The following is a 17,634-nucleotide window of genomic DNA, read 5'->3' on the forward strand; positions in this document are numbered from 1 at the left end:
TGAGAGAAAAATCCTTTGCACTCATGCTTGCTAAGTCATTTCTGTTGTTAGTGATAGCCTTGACAATATTTTGATATGATGACATTTATCTTCCAGGTCTCCCTCCTCCTCATGGCTTGTGACTTTGGCCTGCTGCCTGGTGCCACTCTTCCTGGATTGCACTCCCCAGGTAATGGCCTATGTCTCTGGCTCTTCTATTTCCTCCATTTAAATAAAAGCTACCTGGTTAGTCTCTCCTTGGCTTAAGCCTGCAAGGTCTTTAGGGAGATCATGTGATAATGCAATTTGAGTTAATCTTCCACTGTTGTAGTAGATTGTAGTTTGTGATAATATTTGCATTTAAGCAATAACTTTAGAGTCTTAAACCAAGGAATAAGTCAGTTGGGAATTTCAGAACCTTCAAGGCCAGTGGGGAGATTTTTATGACTAGCTGAGGATGCCAAATAATAGAGTGGTGAGTAAAGCCAGTCTGCCCACAGGATACAGGCACCTTCAACCCAGAGAATAGCTGGAACTTGATGGTCAGCACCAGTCAGCTGGGTCCCAGGATTGCCACTGGGACTGAAGAATTAATTTCCAGGCCCTAGAGCTGAATGAGGGCCCCTGACTTGCCTTGTATGTTTAGCATTACTTGGTTTTTAAAATTTTGAAAGTAAATGTTTTTTAAGTGGGTCAGCCCTTTCTGGTCTGTTGGAGGCCTCACCTTCTCTATTGTCTAACGCTTCCCTCTTGAAAGGTTATTGGTCCAGGGCTCATTTTAATGCTGAGAAGTTGATTTCAGTACCTGAGAAGCCAATGCCAGAGGTCTGGCCCAGGGAGGGCTCTGTTCTTGCCCCTGCATCTGACCTTCAGTGGCTTTAGATGGTTCTCTCCAATCTCTGTCTGTCTTCCTGGGGCATTTTTCTGTGGGTGTGTGCATGACTGTGTGTGTGCATGCGTGCCTCTTTTCTTATAAGGACAGTGGTCATTGGATTAGGACCCATGCTATTCCAGTGTGTCCTCATCTTAACTGATTACATCTGGTAAGATTCTATTTCCAAACAAGGCCACGTTCTGCAGTTCTGAAGGACTTGCATTATTTATTTGTTTATATCAGTCCATGTTTACAGTATGTAATGATTACATTTATTGTGGAGAGTTGCTGCTTGGACACCACATATCTTAATTCTTTCTTTTTTATTCTCTCTCCCTCCCCTCTCTCCCTGCACCTTCCAACTCTTGGTTCCCTACTCATTTGCAATTTTGTTTTCATCATCAGTTTCCCCTTTAATTCTTTTTTCATCCCCTTTCCCTTCCTTCCCTCCCTCCCTCTCCAGTTTTTATTCCCCCATCCATTTGAAAAAGATTCCCCTACTTCCTATTTTGTGTACAATCTCTCTCCATATTTTATTCATATAAGAGAAACCATGTGATATTTAAGCATGTGTGTCTGATTTATTTCACTTAACATTGTGTTCTCAAGTTGCATTCATTTGTCTATGCATGCCTCAAGTTTATCCTTCTTTATGGCAGAGTAGTAGTCCATTGTGTATAAATAACCCATCTTCTTTATCCATTCATCTTTGATGGGCATATATGCCATTTCCAAGATATAGCTATTATAAATTGTGCTGTTATAAATAGGGGTTTGCAGGTATCCCTGTAATATGAGGACTATAACTGTTCTGGGAAGATACCTAGAAGGGGAACAGCTGGGTTAAATGGAATTTCTATTTTTAGTGTTTTGAGGAATCCTCACACTGATTTTCATAGTGGTTGTACTAGTTTACATTCCTACCAACAATGTGGGAAAATTCCTTCTTCCCCACATCCTTACCAGCATTTGTTATTATTTGATTTCTTGATGATAGCCATTCTTTCTGGAGTAAGATGGTATCTCAATGAGTTTTATGCATTTCTCTAATGGTCAGTGATGTTGAACTTTTTTCATGTATTTATTGGCCTTTTGTACTTCTGAGAAGTGTCTATTCATTTCAGTTCCCCATGTTTTGGTTGAGTCTTTTAATTTGAGGAGTCTAATTTTTTGAGTTCTTTATATCAGTCCTCTGTGACAGACATAAATTTTGGGGAGACACTTTTAACCAGTATACCTGAGCTCAGGAAGAAATCAGAATCCTTGGAATTTACATCCTTCCAACGCCTTTGTGGGGAGGGACCTATTTGGACTCCATTCCTACAGAATTTATGGGGACCAGTGCCAAATGAAAATGTAGTGCCCTCTGCTAAAAAAATTAAGAATTTCAAGATGGTGAGAACAGAACACTAACCTAAGCATGATCCCTTCTGAGTATGGGATCTTGTTTAACTGCACAATCTTAAGAAGACCCCTGCCCTTGCCTCTGATCAGGATGACTCCTTGGGACACATGGACTGTTTCTACTGTTTACCCTCCAAGAACAAAAAACTTCCTTTACTTTCAAGTCCCACCTTTCTTCTACTGGTTATTCACTTGCCAATAATTCTCTTTCACCCTAATCCCTATCTCAGGTCTACCTTTGGGGAACTGAATGGGAAGGCCATCTCTGTCCTAATAGGGTGTCTCCTGAAAAGAAGTGTCGCAGAAGCACAGCTTTCATGTGGAGGAATGCCAGGACATTCATGCCTTTTCTTCATCCAAAGACAACTTCCAAAATAAGTCCTAAAGATATACCAGCATACTTCTGGCACATCAAATAGATATACTTTACTTATTCCTCATGTTAAGCATAATTAAAAACATTAGACATTGTTCACAAAATAAACATAGGAAGACTGAAAAGTGTAGAAGAGGACCCCAGGAATGCCATGGCAATGTTTCCTAGGCTTTATCTCTCATATATTTCAGAGTTAGAACCAAAGAAACTGAAAATCTGAAACTGCCAATGATGCAGATAAACCAGACCTAACCAAACCAAAGTCTCAATGATGCCTACTCTTTCTAACTAAAGACCAGGAAAGGGACAGCTTGGCAAGGCAGGAAACTTTTAGAAAGTAACTATTTTATTCCAGTTAAAAATTCTATTCCAGCTACAGAAAAATCTGTGGCACTACCCTACTTGTGCCAACCAAAGTTGAATGGGGAGCCTTGCCTTCTACCGTCACCAGGCTACAGGGATGGCCTGGTCCCCCTACCCAGGTAGTGGCAGAGAAGGCCTAATGGAGAATCAGGGTGACACCATCTCCTAGTGATAACTAGGTCACCTTTGATGATGTCAGTAGAGGCCAGGTGCAGAGCAGTAATGACAAACTGCACTGAGGAACACCCTACTGAGGAGCCAGAACTTCCTCCTGCACCTAATCATATTGAGGTGCTTCACAGCCATTGAGTGTCAAAGGAAGTCACATGGAGACCTGGGGTTCTCCTTCACCTGGCAATAATAAGGCAGAATAGTGTCAAAATATTCTATTCTGCCTGAATAGTGTCAAAAAAGACAATTAAAACAAAGTTTAGAGAAGATACATAGTCTCATAAGGTAATGCCTAAAATATATGGGATTCAATCAAAATCACTCATATCAAGAAACAGAAAGAGCTCAAGTCAAATTTTAAAAATCATTGTCAACACTAAGGTAACAAACTTTTGGGTTATTTGACCCACGATTCTAAAGTAGTTGTAACAAAAATGCTTCAGTGAATAATTATAAACATGCCTGAAAAAAATGAAAAACTGAAAATTTTCACCAAGGAAATGAAAACTATAGAGAACCAAATGGAAAGTTTAAAATTGAAAAATATAACAGCCAAAAAATGCGGGAGATAGGGTCAAGAGCAAAATGGATGAGGAAGAGGAAACATAAGTGAAGTTGAAGACAGAACAAAAGAAATTACCCCCGGGCCAGGGATTTACCTCACTGGTTCAGTGGCATGCCTTGGGTGGGGGTGGGGGTGGGGGGAGTACTTAATCTGAATAATAGAAAGATGATAGACTTTAAATAGGAGTTCTGGGCTGGGGATAGACTTTAAATAGTGTCAGAGGTAAAGTTCTTGCCTGACATGAGCAAGGCCCTGGGTTCGAACACGGTCCTGCAAACAAAAACAAAACAAACAAAATAACCTAATATTTGTTAGTTCTAATATTTAACATTCTATAACAGAAGTTCTAATATTTATATCATCAGAGTCTCAGAAGGAGTGGAGAAAAGGGGCAGGGCTAAAAAAATTACTAGAAGAGATAACTATGGAATAAATCTCAATACCATTAATGTAAAGAAATTCACAGTGAAATGCATCATGGTCAAATGTCTAAAGAGTAAAGGAAAAGAAAAAAAAATCTGCAAAGTAGCCAGAAAGGAGGAACTCCTTAGGAATAGGAGAAAGCAATTTAATTACAACAGATTTCTCAATAGTAACCATGGAGGCCAGAAGGAAGTGGTACAAAATTTTTCAATTGCTGAAAGAAAAGAACTCAGAATCCTTTTTCCAGTAATAAAAGTGAGGAAGAAATCAAGGCAATCTCAGATGAAGGGAAACTACAGAATTTTAGGGGCCAGGGATTTAGCTCAGTCGTTTCGCCGCCTGCTGCACAAGCACAAGAACCCAAGTTTGATCCCTGGTACCAAAAAAAAAAAAAAAAAAAGAATTTGTCACTAGCATATTTATGCTAAAATAGACTAAAGGAAAAAAAAAAAGACTAAAGGAAGTTCTCTAACATAAGGGAAATGATAAAAGAAGAAACCTTGGAAAGGAAGGAAGAAAGAACACAGTAAGCAAAAAGGTACTATACTCTTTTTCCTCTTGATTTTCCTAAATTATATTTGATGATGGAAGCAAAAATTGTAACACTTTCTGATTTGATTCTAAGTGTATGTAGAGGAAATATTTAACACAATTATATTATTACACTCTCAAATACTTAATATATTAAATTTAAAAGCTATATAAAATGTACACTAAAATAAAAGTATACATAAATCAAAGTAGAATTATAAAAAAAGTTCAAGTACCCCAAAGGAAATCAAGAAAAAAAAACAACCAGAAAGGTAAAAAAGGAAAAAGTACTGTAGGAAACAAAAAATAAATTGCAGACTTAAAACCTAGGATATACAATGTTGACACTAATTATAAGAAACTAAAATGAATTCTTTTGCTATGACTGTTGCAAGAAAATACCATCTGCTATGTGGCTTAAGCAACCAGAATTTATTATTTTATATTTTGGAAGGCAGAAATCCAAGATTAAGGCATTTCCAGGGGCATGCTCCCTTTGAAGGTGCTAGAGAAGCATCTGTTCCAGCACCCTCTCCTAGCTTCTGGTAGGTCCCTGGCTTGTGGGAGCATAACTTGAGTCTTCACAGGGTCTCTCCCTCCCCTGCCCACCTGCCGTGTATGTGTGTGTGTGTGTGTGTGTGTGTGTGTGTGTGTGTGTGTGTCTATTTCCTCATTTTGCCTTTATATGTGGACACCAAGGCACATTGGATTAGGGGTTCAGCCCACTCCAGTATCATAAAATAATCATGTATAATAAGCTATTTTCAAATAAGGTCAAATTCTGAGATACTGGGCATTAGGATTTCAACGTTGTTTGCTGGAACACAATACAAATCCTTACAATGGAGTAGCTACATTCATTTCAGACAAGGCTGAGTAAGAAAAATTATCAGAAATAAAGAGGGATACCACATAATGCTAAAGGGATCAATTTTTCAAAAAGACACAGCAATCCTTAATATATATGTGCCTGTGAACAAAACATTAAAATGTGTGAAGGAAAAACTGTTACAACTGCAAGGAAACATAGGCAAATCCACTATTGTTATTGGGGATTTCAGTACCTATGTATAGAACACAGTAATCCTGATGTGTATACACCACACATAGCACAAAATATGTGAAGCAAAACTGATAAAACTGAAAGGAGAAATAGATTGATCCAGGAGGCAGAAAACCAGTAACAACATAGACTAAATAGCACCATTAATCAAATGGATCTAATTGACATTGATAAAATATTCTATCTAACAACTGAATACACATCCTTCCCAAGTTCATTTGGAATTTTCACCAAGACAGGTCGCATTTTGGGCCATAAAATACATCTTAAACATAAAAGGACAGACATATAAAATATAGTCTCAGGTCACCATGGAGTTAAATTAGAAATCAGTAAACAGAAAAGGTAACTAGAAAATAGTCACGAAATATTAGGAGACTTAATCACAAACTTCTAAATAATATAGAGGTTAAAGAAGAAGTCGCAAAATAAATTTTGAAATATTTTAAAAAATATCTTGACCTAAGTGAAAATTAAAATACAACTTAACAAAATTTGTGAGATGCAGTAAAAACGGTGTTTAGAGGGAAATTTACAGCATTGAATACAGATATTAGAAACAAAGATCTAAAATGAGTAACCCAAGCTTCCACTGTAGAAAACTAGAAAATGAAGTACAAATTAAATCCAAAGTAAGTGAAAGAAAAGAAATAATACAAGTTTGGGCAGAAATTAATAGAGAAAAGCAATAGAACCAAAAGCTAGTCTTTTAAAAAGATCATTAAAATAAACAAACTTCTAGCTATGGAAACAAAGGAGAAGGCACAGATTGCTAATATCAGAAATTTAGAATCAGTCATTATACTGAAACTATGGATATTAAAAAGATAACAAAGGAATATTATGAATGACTCTATGTTCACAAATTTGATTACTTCAGTGAAACAGGCCTTGAAAACACAGAGTATCAACACTTACACAGGGTTTTCCTTATGTAAATCATCTGAATAGACCTATATCTATTAAAGAAATTGAATGAATAATTAATAAACTTCAAAAAAGAGAAAGGATCTGGCCCATATGGGCTCACTGGTGAATTCTAACAAACATTTAAAGAGGAAATATATCTGTTCTCTACAATTTCTTCCAGAAAACAGAATCAAAGGAAAATACTTCCTAACTCTATTAGGCTGACATAGTCCCCAATATCTAATACTGAAACCAAAGACATTATAAGAAAAGAAAATTACAGACCAATATCTCAGGAACATGCAAATATTCTGAACAAAATATTATTAAATAAAATAAAATAATGCATGAGAAGAATTGCACAAAATAATCAAATGGGGTTTATTATAGGTATACAGTGCTACTTGAACTTTTGAAAATTATTTCTGGCCTAGCCTACCAAGATAAAGTCAGAGAAAATCACAGATTCTATAGTAAAATACAGTAGTATAAGAATAGAAAGCAAAAGGTGAATAAAAAAGAAAAAATGTCACAGCTACTATGAAACATTGAATTAAAGTAGAATGAAATAAAAACTTCACTTTGAAATTAAACATTAACTAAGGGACAGAACCATTACATAAGACTATTTAATGCTATAAAACCTTGACAACAGCTGGGCATGGTGGTTCATGCCTGTAACCCCGAGACTCAGGAGGCTGACTCTCAGCACTCTTACTCAACAGCATACTGGAAGTTTCAGCCAAGTTAGCTAAGTCAATAAGACAAAGAAATGAAATAAAAGGTATACAGGTTGGGAAAAAGACTGTCTTTGTCCAGTGGTGATGATTGTCTATAAAAAATCCGTAAGAACAAAAACTCCCAGAACTAACAAGCAATTTTATCACGGTTCCAGAATACACAACTAATATACAAAGTTAATTTACTTTCCTTTGGTCTAGCAATGAGCAACTGGAATTTGAAATTAAAACACAATATCATTTACATTAGCACTGTCAGAGGAGGAGGACAAGTAAGAAGAAGATGTTGTCATATTCCCATTCTCCCCCTCTGTGATTCTCTTGCTTTGGTTCGTTTTGCTCCTTAGTTTGGCAAATGCAAGACTAAGGCATGAAGCACCACCCTCAACTCCATCCTCCAGGTGTTTCTTAAGCATCTGCATATTGGGGAAGACCTGGTAGCAGCCCATGCACCTAAAGCCACTATACAGGTCCTCCAGCACTGAATCCTGGGCCAGATTCTCAGCCTCTTCCCTTTCCTCTTGGCCTTCCCTGTGCAAGCCATTTTCACTGTCAGTTAGGACATCTCTTAGGCACACAGAAGAGAGGCTGGCTTTTGAAGGGATCTTCTATAAGAAGAAGAGGAGGAGGAGAGATAATGATTTATTAAGTGTTGTTAGTGTTTTGGACTTTAGACATTCAAATGAATGTGTGGTGGCATATGATTGTTTTTATTTGCAATTTCCTAATGACATAATGTTGATCAACTTTTTGTAAGAGTATTTGCCGTTTTTTTGTGGGATATCTATTCGGGGATTTAACATTGGATCATGTGAGTGTGGTATGGGTGGGTGGATTAGTCCACTGGTGAGTTCGTAGCTAAATGTGATGTTGGAAGATGGAGCTTGGCTGGAGGAGGTGGGTCACTGGGGCCGTGGCCTGGAAGGTTATAGCTCCCTCTCCTCTCCATTGATCTCTCTCTCTCTCTCTGCTTCCTGTCTGTCATACCTTGAGCAACCCCTTCTCTGCTATGCCCCTCTCTGCCTTGGAGCCAGCCAACTGTGGACTGAAACTTCTACAAAGTGTGAGCCAAAATAAACTTATCTGCCTTTAACTTGTAGGTGTTGGGTATTGTGTCCTAGCAACAAGAAGGCTCCAGGTTTTTTGGCAAATCAGCTTTGTCTGATGACCTTTAAAACATATTGGATCTTGTATTCTGTATTCTAATCGCCAAAGATCCTTGGAGGGGGGCTGAGGGTCTTATATATATATCATGTGCTGCCTTTGCAGGTGACAGTGCAAGCACTAGAGGAAGATTCCACAAGCTCACTGACAAGTCATAAAAGAACATTTCTCAAACTGAAATCCAGGCATATATCCTCAGGAACTGTGAATTTAAGAGAAATCTTAAAATTCTTGTGTTTTCATTTTTGTGGCAACCTGACAAAAGTGTTAATGGAATCATCTGGATAACCCCTATATGGACCTGGCCATTGGGTTCAGTGCCGTTTGAGGCTATGTAAGTTTATATTAATAACTGCAGGCTCAGGAAGACATAGAAAAGAAGGACATGAAATGCAAACAGACCAAATGACACCATGGCTTGAGAAACATTTCATAACAGCTCAAAAGGAGAAAAGAATGGGAGAGCTGAGTCATCCCAGGTGAAAGCAATTACCTGTAAGATTATATTCTTATTGCGAGCAGCAATTTAGATCCAGCAAACTGGTATTCCCCATCCCACTGAATTACTACTAATGTCCATTTTAATGAGTAAAAGCAGTTAAAACTTAATATGTAGGAATTAAAATGTTATTGTATTTGTTGTTTTGCTCATTTCAAAAAATCTAAAATTACTTGTGTAAGAAAATACCTACTTTAGGGTTACATGTTTAAGTATCCTTTTGATTAAAATCATTGAAACCAATACTGGAGGGCCACAAGAAATCTTTTTCTTTGAACACTGTTCTGTCATAGAATAATTTTTGAACTGCCAAGTTTTTTCAGAGGTTTAGTAGGGAAGAAATTGAAACCCCAAGAGATTAAAGGACTTTTCAAAGTCAGGCAACTAATCCACAGCAGTGCTGTGACTCGCATCAGATCTCCTGGTGGCCAGCCCAGGCCCGCTGCCAAGGCACAGCTGCTCAAAGAGTGATCAGAGAGTGGATGGTGACGGCTCCTCTCAGACAGAGCCTGGGAGCTGTCCTTCTCTGTGTGTGGGCCACTGGCTCATGGGATTCATCAACCATAGACACCACTGAGAAAGGAAAGAGAACCCTAGAGATAAGGTCAAAGTCAGGGCAGTCCCACTCCACCCCAGCAACCCTGCCAAGGCCAGTGTTACAGCATTGTCCACTTCCACAGCATCCGAGTAGGTAGCGGCAATGATACAGGATATGCTATCGGGCTATGCTTAACATTTCTAAGTGGATGTCAAAATGTGTGATTAGAACATAGGCTATACAATGGTTCCTTGTTGGAAGTTTCTTTTTTCCTTAAAAAAAACCCCAAGAAACAAAAACACAGTGGTTCCAGGGCCTGCCTCACAACCGCAAGGTCTCGAGTTCGTTCCTGGTTTAAAAAAAAAAAGAAAAAGATTCACTCCTCCAAGGGCATAATCCCCCAACATGGCTGGTTGATATATTCTAAAATTTAAGATCGTGTTTCTTAACCTTAAGCAGTGAAGCAACAGTAATATTGTAATTATTGTGTTTCAAGATTTGAACTAACACTTTATAAATGAAACCCTTCCAAAACAGTCTACGTAATCTACATTTTATTGGTTCTAGCCATGCCTCAAATAATGTGGGTAATTTCTAGTGGTGCCCAGGTTACTTCCAAGTGCCTAGCATTACATGGAGTTTCTTACCAAATGGGGTTGGCCACTTCCACAGTTTGATGTCTTCTGCTCTGGCCCTGTCTCGTCTGCCCTCTTATCTCCTTTCCCAGTTGTTTCTTAAAAGCCTTGCCTCCTGCTTCTCTGAGGCTCCTCCAACCTTTGCCAGAGCCCTCCATCTGCATCTCTCCTATGATACTTGCATAGCCTTGGACTCCCAAATTCTGTCATGAGGCAGAGAGTGCCACAAAGGGTCTATTAGCTATTTTAAGATGATGCAGTATAGACTGTGTAATGGAATAAGCTTTTTCTTCTCCCTGGAGCTATCAGTCACTCTCTTTATCCTTCTGGGACAGGGTTTCTTTGCCTGGAGCTCTTGACTTTCTGGGAGTCTAAGGACAGAATTCAGGAAGTCCATCATTTGGATGCGAAAAATTACATCTTTGTTTTAAATGTCTTCTAACTGAAAAATAGCATTTCTTTCCATGAAAGAAGGCAGCAAATCTTAGTAGAAAGAGAAAACAGCAATTTTGTCACAGCAGAAATCACAAGAGTTTTCATTGATCTTACTCTTGTTGCAAATATTTCCAAACACTTACTTTCAAGTCACAATAATTATTAGACTTTACATTAGACCTTATTAAAGTATTAAAAAGCATATTTATTACTATAACAGAAAGTTATTTTGAAAAATATTTTGAGAATTGTATTTCAACAAAATTGGTTTGCTTTGCAATCCTATGCATTAATTTTTATTAATTTTTAGGCATTTCTTTTTTTTGAAAGAATCTATAGTCTTCCTAGACTGCCAATGAGATCTGTAGCACAAAGTGTTTAAGAAATCCTACCCTAAAGTTACTTATAATGGATATCAGAAGTTACTGCTGTATGTTTCATTCTGTAATTGGAGATGTCCAAGTTATGAACCCTGGTCTTACATGATCAGAGCACAAGAATCAGAAGACCCCATAGGATGACACTTGCTTGTTCCACTAAGATCTTGGACTCCATCTGGTGTTTCCTTTAGAGAGGATGCTCTTGTCCAACTTAGCCAGAAACCTGGTCCTATGGTTGGGGAATTGCTGCACTGGGTTTTCATTAATCCTTTCTGGCAAGGTGTTTGTTGTAGATTGAGTTGTATCTTTCCAAACCATGCTGAAGTTTTAACACCTGTTATTTATGGATGTGACCCTTTTGGAAATATAGTCTTTGCAGAGATAGCCAAGTTAAGATGAGGTCATGCTGGAGTGGATATACTCCATAAATAGAATCTTTGCAGACACAACCAAATTAACCCAATATGACTGGTATTCTTATATGAAATGAAGAAGAAACACACAGAGAAAAGAATGTCATGTGATGATAGAGGGAAAATTTAGAGAGATGCAGCTCTAAGCCAAGGAATACCAAAGATTGCTGCTAATAACCAGAAGCTGGGGAGAGACAAGGAAGGATTCTACCCAGAGTTTTAGGGGGAGCCTTGTCCTGCTGACACATTGATTTCAGACTTCTATCTTCTAGAAAGGAGAGAATAAAGTTGTGTGTTTTTAAGCCATCAAGATGGCAGTACCTGGGTCGAGGGTGTAGCTTAGTGATAAGAGCACTTGCCTAGGACGCCCAAGTATTGGGTTCAATCCCTAGCACTACACAAAAAGAAAAAGAAAAAAAAGATTGCAGGGGCCGGGGATTTAGCTCAGTGGTTCTGGCGCCTGCCTTGAAAGTTCAAGGTCCCAAGTTTGATCCCCGGCAAAAAAAAAAAAAAAAAAAAAAAAAAGAAGATTGCAGTACTTTGTTTTCTGCAGCCCTAGGAAATGAATCCATTGTGGATCAGAATGCCAATAAAGGGGAAGAGGGCAGGAGCCCCACTGAATCGAAGAACTGGTCATGTGACTTTTGGAGTCAAGTTGCTAATAAGGCTTGTACATGTGGCAGCGTCTGGCCTGAGATGAGCACCAATTGCTGCATGCCATCTGGTCCTGAGGTAGTGAGGAAGGAAATATATAGCTCCCACCCACATCCAACTGGCAAAGCCTGGAGATACCCAAAATAGCTGTGCAATTGTTGGGCCTAGAGATTGCCTTAGCTCAGTTAAAAACAGAGTGCCTCTCTCCCTTTTTATGTTACACTTGGCTAAAGCTGCCCCATCTCACAGATGCTTCAAGTGAAATCATTTCCTTATATTTTTACTCATTGCTTCTTCTTTCCATGAGCCCAAAACACAAGTTCTGAGAAGGCTGAGTGGAGACCAAAGCCACCTGTGCTGGTTCCATGTCACTCTGTCTCCCTCTTTCTGAGGATAAAATCCCAGGGAGGGTGCAAAACTTTGTGCAGAGATGTATGCTGTTTTACCCAGCAGGTCTACTAGACTTCTGTCTTGCCCACTTCCCAGGAGGGCAGGATTTCACTTAAGTTAGGGCTGTCTTCTCTAACCATACCTGAGAAGCCAAACATGTCATCGTATGTCAAGGTACCCATTCAGACACTCATTTTAGGAGACACTTCAATCTAGCAGGCAGAGATATTCTGAGGCTTTTAAACTTCTGACTTCCCCTGTTGGGACCCTCAATGAAGGGATGATGGAGGATCAGGATTCAGTGAAGGTAAGGCTTGGGTCGTCCAGTCTGCCATATTTTCTACCTCTCTTAAGTCCTCATTTTCTTCACTCTTGGCTCTGAATCTCTATATGTTCCAGTTAGTCCTCCTACCATGGTAACACAAGCCTCTGCTCTTACCTGGATATATGTCCTGAATCCCAATAGATTCATATATAAAGCCCTTACAGTAAATTAGAGCATTCATAAAACTACACAATCTTTCAATAGATAGTTTCTCCCAGGCTAAATTCAAAGTCAAATATTGACTTGAAGAAACCTATGCTCATGTAATCTAGCAATGAAATGCTCGACCTTTGAGCTATATGCCCTGCACATGTAATCTAATCTGTAAATGCCAGAAAAATAGCCTTCAACCTTCTCCATTTCATAGAGAGAGAGGGAGGAGAGAGAGGAGGGAGACTGCCTCTGAAGCCCCTTTGGTCTCACAAAATGCCTGGTCTTGTCCCCCAAATCAGGCTTCCAATTGAAGAGAAAAAACTGTTGTACAAAATGTCTGCTAATATAGAAAATTGCAACAATTGACTCAATTTTGTTGACCTGGGATAAATCCGACATGATTATGGTGTATAATTCTTTTTAAAATTGCTGGATTCAGATTATTGGTATCTTATTGGAGATTTTTATATCTAAATTTATGAGAAATATTGGCATATAATTTTTTTGGGGGGGTGGGGTACCGGAGATTGAACTCAGGACCTTCCACTTGCAAGGCAGGTGTGGTGCCACTGAGCTAAATCCCTGGCCCACTGGCATATAGTTTTATTTCCTGTGATATGTTTGTCTGGTTTAGATATCGGGGTAATATTAGGCCTCACTAAATGAGTTGTGAAGTGTTCCTTCCTTATCAATTTGTGAAGACTTGGTGTTAGTACTTTTTAAAAATTAATTTTATTGGTACATTTTAGGTATACAATACAATGACATTCATCATTGGAAATTTGCACCTTTACATAATCACTCTTGGTTCTTATTTTTTCCCCATTCTCCTGCCCTCCCTTCAACCCTTCTATCCCTCCCTATTTACAAACTTTGTTTCCATTTCTTCATTTTCTCGTATTAATTCAATTCCCTTCTTTCCTTTTCCCTACCCCTCCCAATTCCCCTTCCCGTTTGCCCCTATACTTCCTATTTCACATTATCTATTATACCTTTTAGTCCTTATTTACACTTTCAGTTTCTGACACTAAAGAAACTATTTGGTATTTACACATGTGTGTCCTACTTCTTTCACTTAAGAGTATCGTATCAATGTGCATCCATTTTGCTATAAATATCTCTAATTTCAAATTTTTTATGGCTGGGTAGTACTCCATTTTATTTATCCAGTCTCCAGTTGATGGGCATTTGGGCTGTTTCCAAGTTTTAGCTATTAAAAACTGTGCTGCTATGAATATGGGTGCACATATATCACTGAAGTATGCTTCTTTTAATTCTTTGGAGAAGATATCCAGCAGCGGAATAGCTGAGTCAAATGGGACTTCCGGTCCTAGTTCTTTCAGGTATCTCCATACTGATTTCCACAGTGGTTGCACCAGACTACACTCCCACCAACAGTGGAGCAGGGTTCCTCTTTCCCCACAGCCCCGCCAGCAGTTGTTATTGGTTGATTTCATGATAGCAGCCATTCTTTCTGGGTGTGGTGGAAACTCAGCATTGTTTTCATCTGCATCCCTAGAATGACCAGTGATGTTGAATATTTTTTCATATGTTCATTTGCCATTTCTACTTCTTTGTGTGAGAAATGTCTGTTCATTTCAGATGCCCATTTTTGGATTGGGTCTTTAAATTTGCGAGGTCTGATCTTTTTAAGTTCTTCATTAGATTCGAGACAGTAGAACTTTGTCTGAGGAACAGTAGATGAAGATGTTTTCCTACATTGTGGGTTGTCTCTTCAAACTGTTAGTGGTTTCTCTAGCTGTGCAGAAGCTTTTTAATAAGAAGAGATCCCACTTGTTGATTGTTTCTGCTAGTTCACAGACAACTGAGGTTTTATTCATAAAATCTTTTCCTACATCAATGTTTTCAAAAGTTCTACCTAACTTCTGTTCCAGCTGGTTCAGCGTTTCTGTGTTAATACTTAGATCTTTAATCCATTTTTATTTTAGTTTAGTGCATGATGACAGATATAGGTCTAGTTTTAGTCTTTGGCAAGTTGAAACCCAATTTCTCCAGCACCATTTATTAAAGAGGCTATCTTTCATCCAGCAAGGGTTTGGCTCCTTTGTCAAAGATGAGGTGGCTGAGTGTGTCTGGAGTTGTTTCTGCATCTTCTAATCTGTTCCACTGGTCCTCAGGTCTGTTACTTTGCCAGTACCATGCTGTTTTTATCACAGTATCTTTGTAGTATAGTTTCAAGTTGGGGGTTGCCATGTCTCTGTTACCTAGCATTGCTTTTGCTATTCTGGGTCTCTTCTTATTCCAAATGAATTTTTGGATTGTTTTCTCAAGGTCTGTTAAGTGTGCTACTGGGATTTCAATTGGGATTGCACTGAATTTATATAGCAGTTTTGGAAGTATGGACATTTTCACTATGTTGATCCTTCCTACCTAGGAGCAGGAGATGTCTTTCCATTTTCTGATATCATCTTCAATCTCGCTTTTCAGTGTGCTATAATTTTCAGAGAAGAGGTCTTTGCTTTCTTTTGTTTGGTTGATTCCTAGGTATTTCAGTATTTTGGATGCTATTATGAAAGGAATTGTTTGCCCTATTTCTGTCTCAGTGAGTCTATTGTTCATGTGGAGGAAAAGTATTGATTTTTGTGTGTTGACCTTGTAACCAGCTACTTGACTGAATTTGGTTATTAAGTCTAGAAGACTTTTGGTGGAGTTCTTGGGGTCTTCTATATAGAGTATCATGTCATCTGCAAATAATGACAATTTGACTTCTTCATTTCCTATCTTTATTCTTTTTATTTCTTTCTCTTGTCTAATTGCTGTGGCTAATGTTTCCAAAACTATATTGAACAGAAGTGGTGATAGTGGACATCCTTGTCTTCTTCCTGAGCTTAGTGTGAAGGATTTCAGTTTTTGACCATTACATATGATATTGGCTGTTGGTTTTCCATAGATGGCTTTTATCAGATTGAGGTAGAGATCATCTATTCCAATTTTTGTAGGGTTTTTATCATAAATGCATGTTGGATTTTGTCAAATGCTTTTTCTGCATCTATGGAGACAATCATATGGTTTTTGTCCTTGGCTCTATTGATATAGTGTATTACATTGATTAATTTGCATATGTTGAACCATCTCTGCATCCCTGGGATGAATCCCACTTGGTCAGGGTGTATGATCTTCTTGATGATCTTCTGCATTCTACTTGCCAGTATCTTAGTAAGGATTTTTGCATCTATGTTCATTAGAGAGATAGGTCTATCGTTCTCTTTTTTGGTTGGGTCTTTCTCTGCTTTGGGGATCAAGGTGATGCTTGCTTCCAGGAATGAATTTGGGAGTATTGCTTCTCTTTCAATTTCATTGAAGAGTTTAAATAGTAGTGGCAGTAGTTCCTCTCTAAATGTCCTGTAGAATTCAGCAGTAAAGCCATAAGGACCTGGACTTTTCTTAGTTGGTTAGTTTTCAATTTCATTGACTGATACTGGATTGTTTAGAATTTTTAGGTCTTCTTCGTTCAACTTTGGTAATTCATATGTATCTAGGAATCTGTCCATTTCATCTGTGTTTTCCATTTTATTGGCTTATAGGTTCTTGAAGTAGGTATTGATGATCATCTGAATTTCTCTGGGTCTGTTGTAATTTCATCCTTTTCATTCCTAATTGCATGGATTTGGGACTTTTCTTTCCTTTTTCTGATAAGGTTGGCTAAAGGTTTGTCAATTTTGTTGATTCTTTCAAAGAACCAACTCTTGGCTTCATCAATTTTTTTGTATGGTTCTCTTAGTCTCCATTGCATTGATTCTGCTCTGATTTTTATAATTTCCTCCCTTTTATGATCTTTGAGTTTGTCCTGCTCTTCTTTTTCTAGAAGCTTGAGATTTGGCATCAGGTTGTTTAATTGGACTTGCTCTATTTTCATAATATGAGTATTTACTGCTATGAATTTCCCTTGTAAAACTGCATTCATTGTATCCCACAGATTCCTATATGTTGTATTGTCATTGTCATTTAATTGAAGGAACTGTCTGATTTCTTCTTTAATTTCCCCATGACCCATTGGTTATTCAAAAGTTTGTTGTTCAATTTCCATGTATTTATGAAATTTTTGCAGTTTCTCTTGCTATTGATCTCCAATTTCATCTCACTATGGTCTGATAATATCCAGGGGATAACTTCAGTTCCTTTGCACTGACTTTAACGTGTCATATGAGTGAGTATGTGGTCTATTTTGGAGAATGACCCATGTGCAGGTGAGAAGAATGTGTATTCTGATTTTGTGGGGTGGAACGCTCTGTAAATGTCTATTAAGTTCATTTGTTCAAGAGTTTGATTGAGTTCTAGTACTTTGTTCCTTATTTTTAGTCTAGTTGATCTATCTATTTGTGACAGTGGGGTATTGAGGTCCCCCTCTACTATTGTATTAGTGCTTATTTGATTTTTTATGTCCGTTAGTATTTGTTTTACATATTTGGGTGCACTAGTGTTTGGTGCATATATGTTTATGATTGTCATCTCTTCCTGTTGGAATGTTCCCTTTACAAGGATGTAGTGTCCTTCTTTGTCTCTCTTAATCAGTGTTGGTTTGAAATCCACTTGATCTGCAAAGAAGATAGCTACTCCTGCTGTTTTTTGGGTTCCTGTTGCATGGAGTATTGTTTTCCACCCTTTACCTTTCAGTCTACGAGTTTTGTT

The 17,634-nt window shown here is 38.2% G+C and overlaps 1 protein-coding gene across 1 annotated transcript in view; it reads left to right on the forward strand.

The window, feature by feature from the left end:
• The window catches only part of Vwa3b (von Willebrand factor A domain containing 3B), a 315,053-nt gene that overhangs the window by 61,507 nt on the left and 235,912 nt on the right, over positions 1-17,634 (forward strand). Inside the window, 1 exon segment of the mRNA XM_087203240.1 lies at positions 97-169. Coding sequence (XP_087059366.1) covers positions 112-169 — 58 coding nt within the window. The 5' untranslated portion in view covers positions 97-111.

The sequence above is a fragment of the Heterocephalus glaber genome, unplaced genomic scaffold (assembly GCF_053883595.1).
Source record: "Heterocephalus glaber isolate CG9 unplaced genomic scaffold, H.glaber_assembly_v1.0 deba00000470, whole genome shotgun sequence".
Classification (NCBI taxonomy): Eukaryota; Metazoa; Chordata; class Mammalia; order Rodentia; family Bathyergidae; genus Heterocephalus; species Heterocephalus glaber.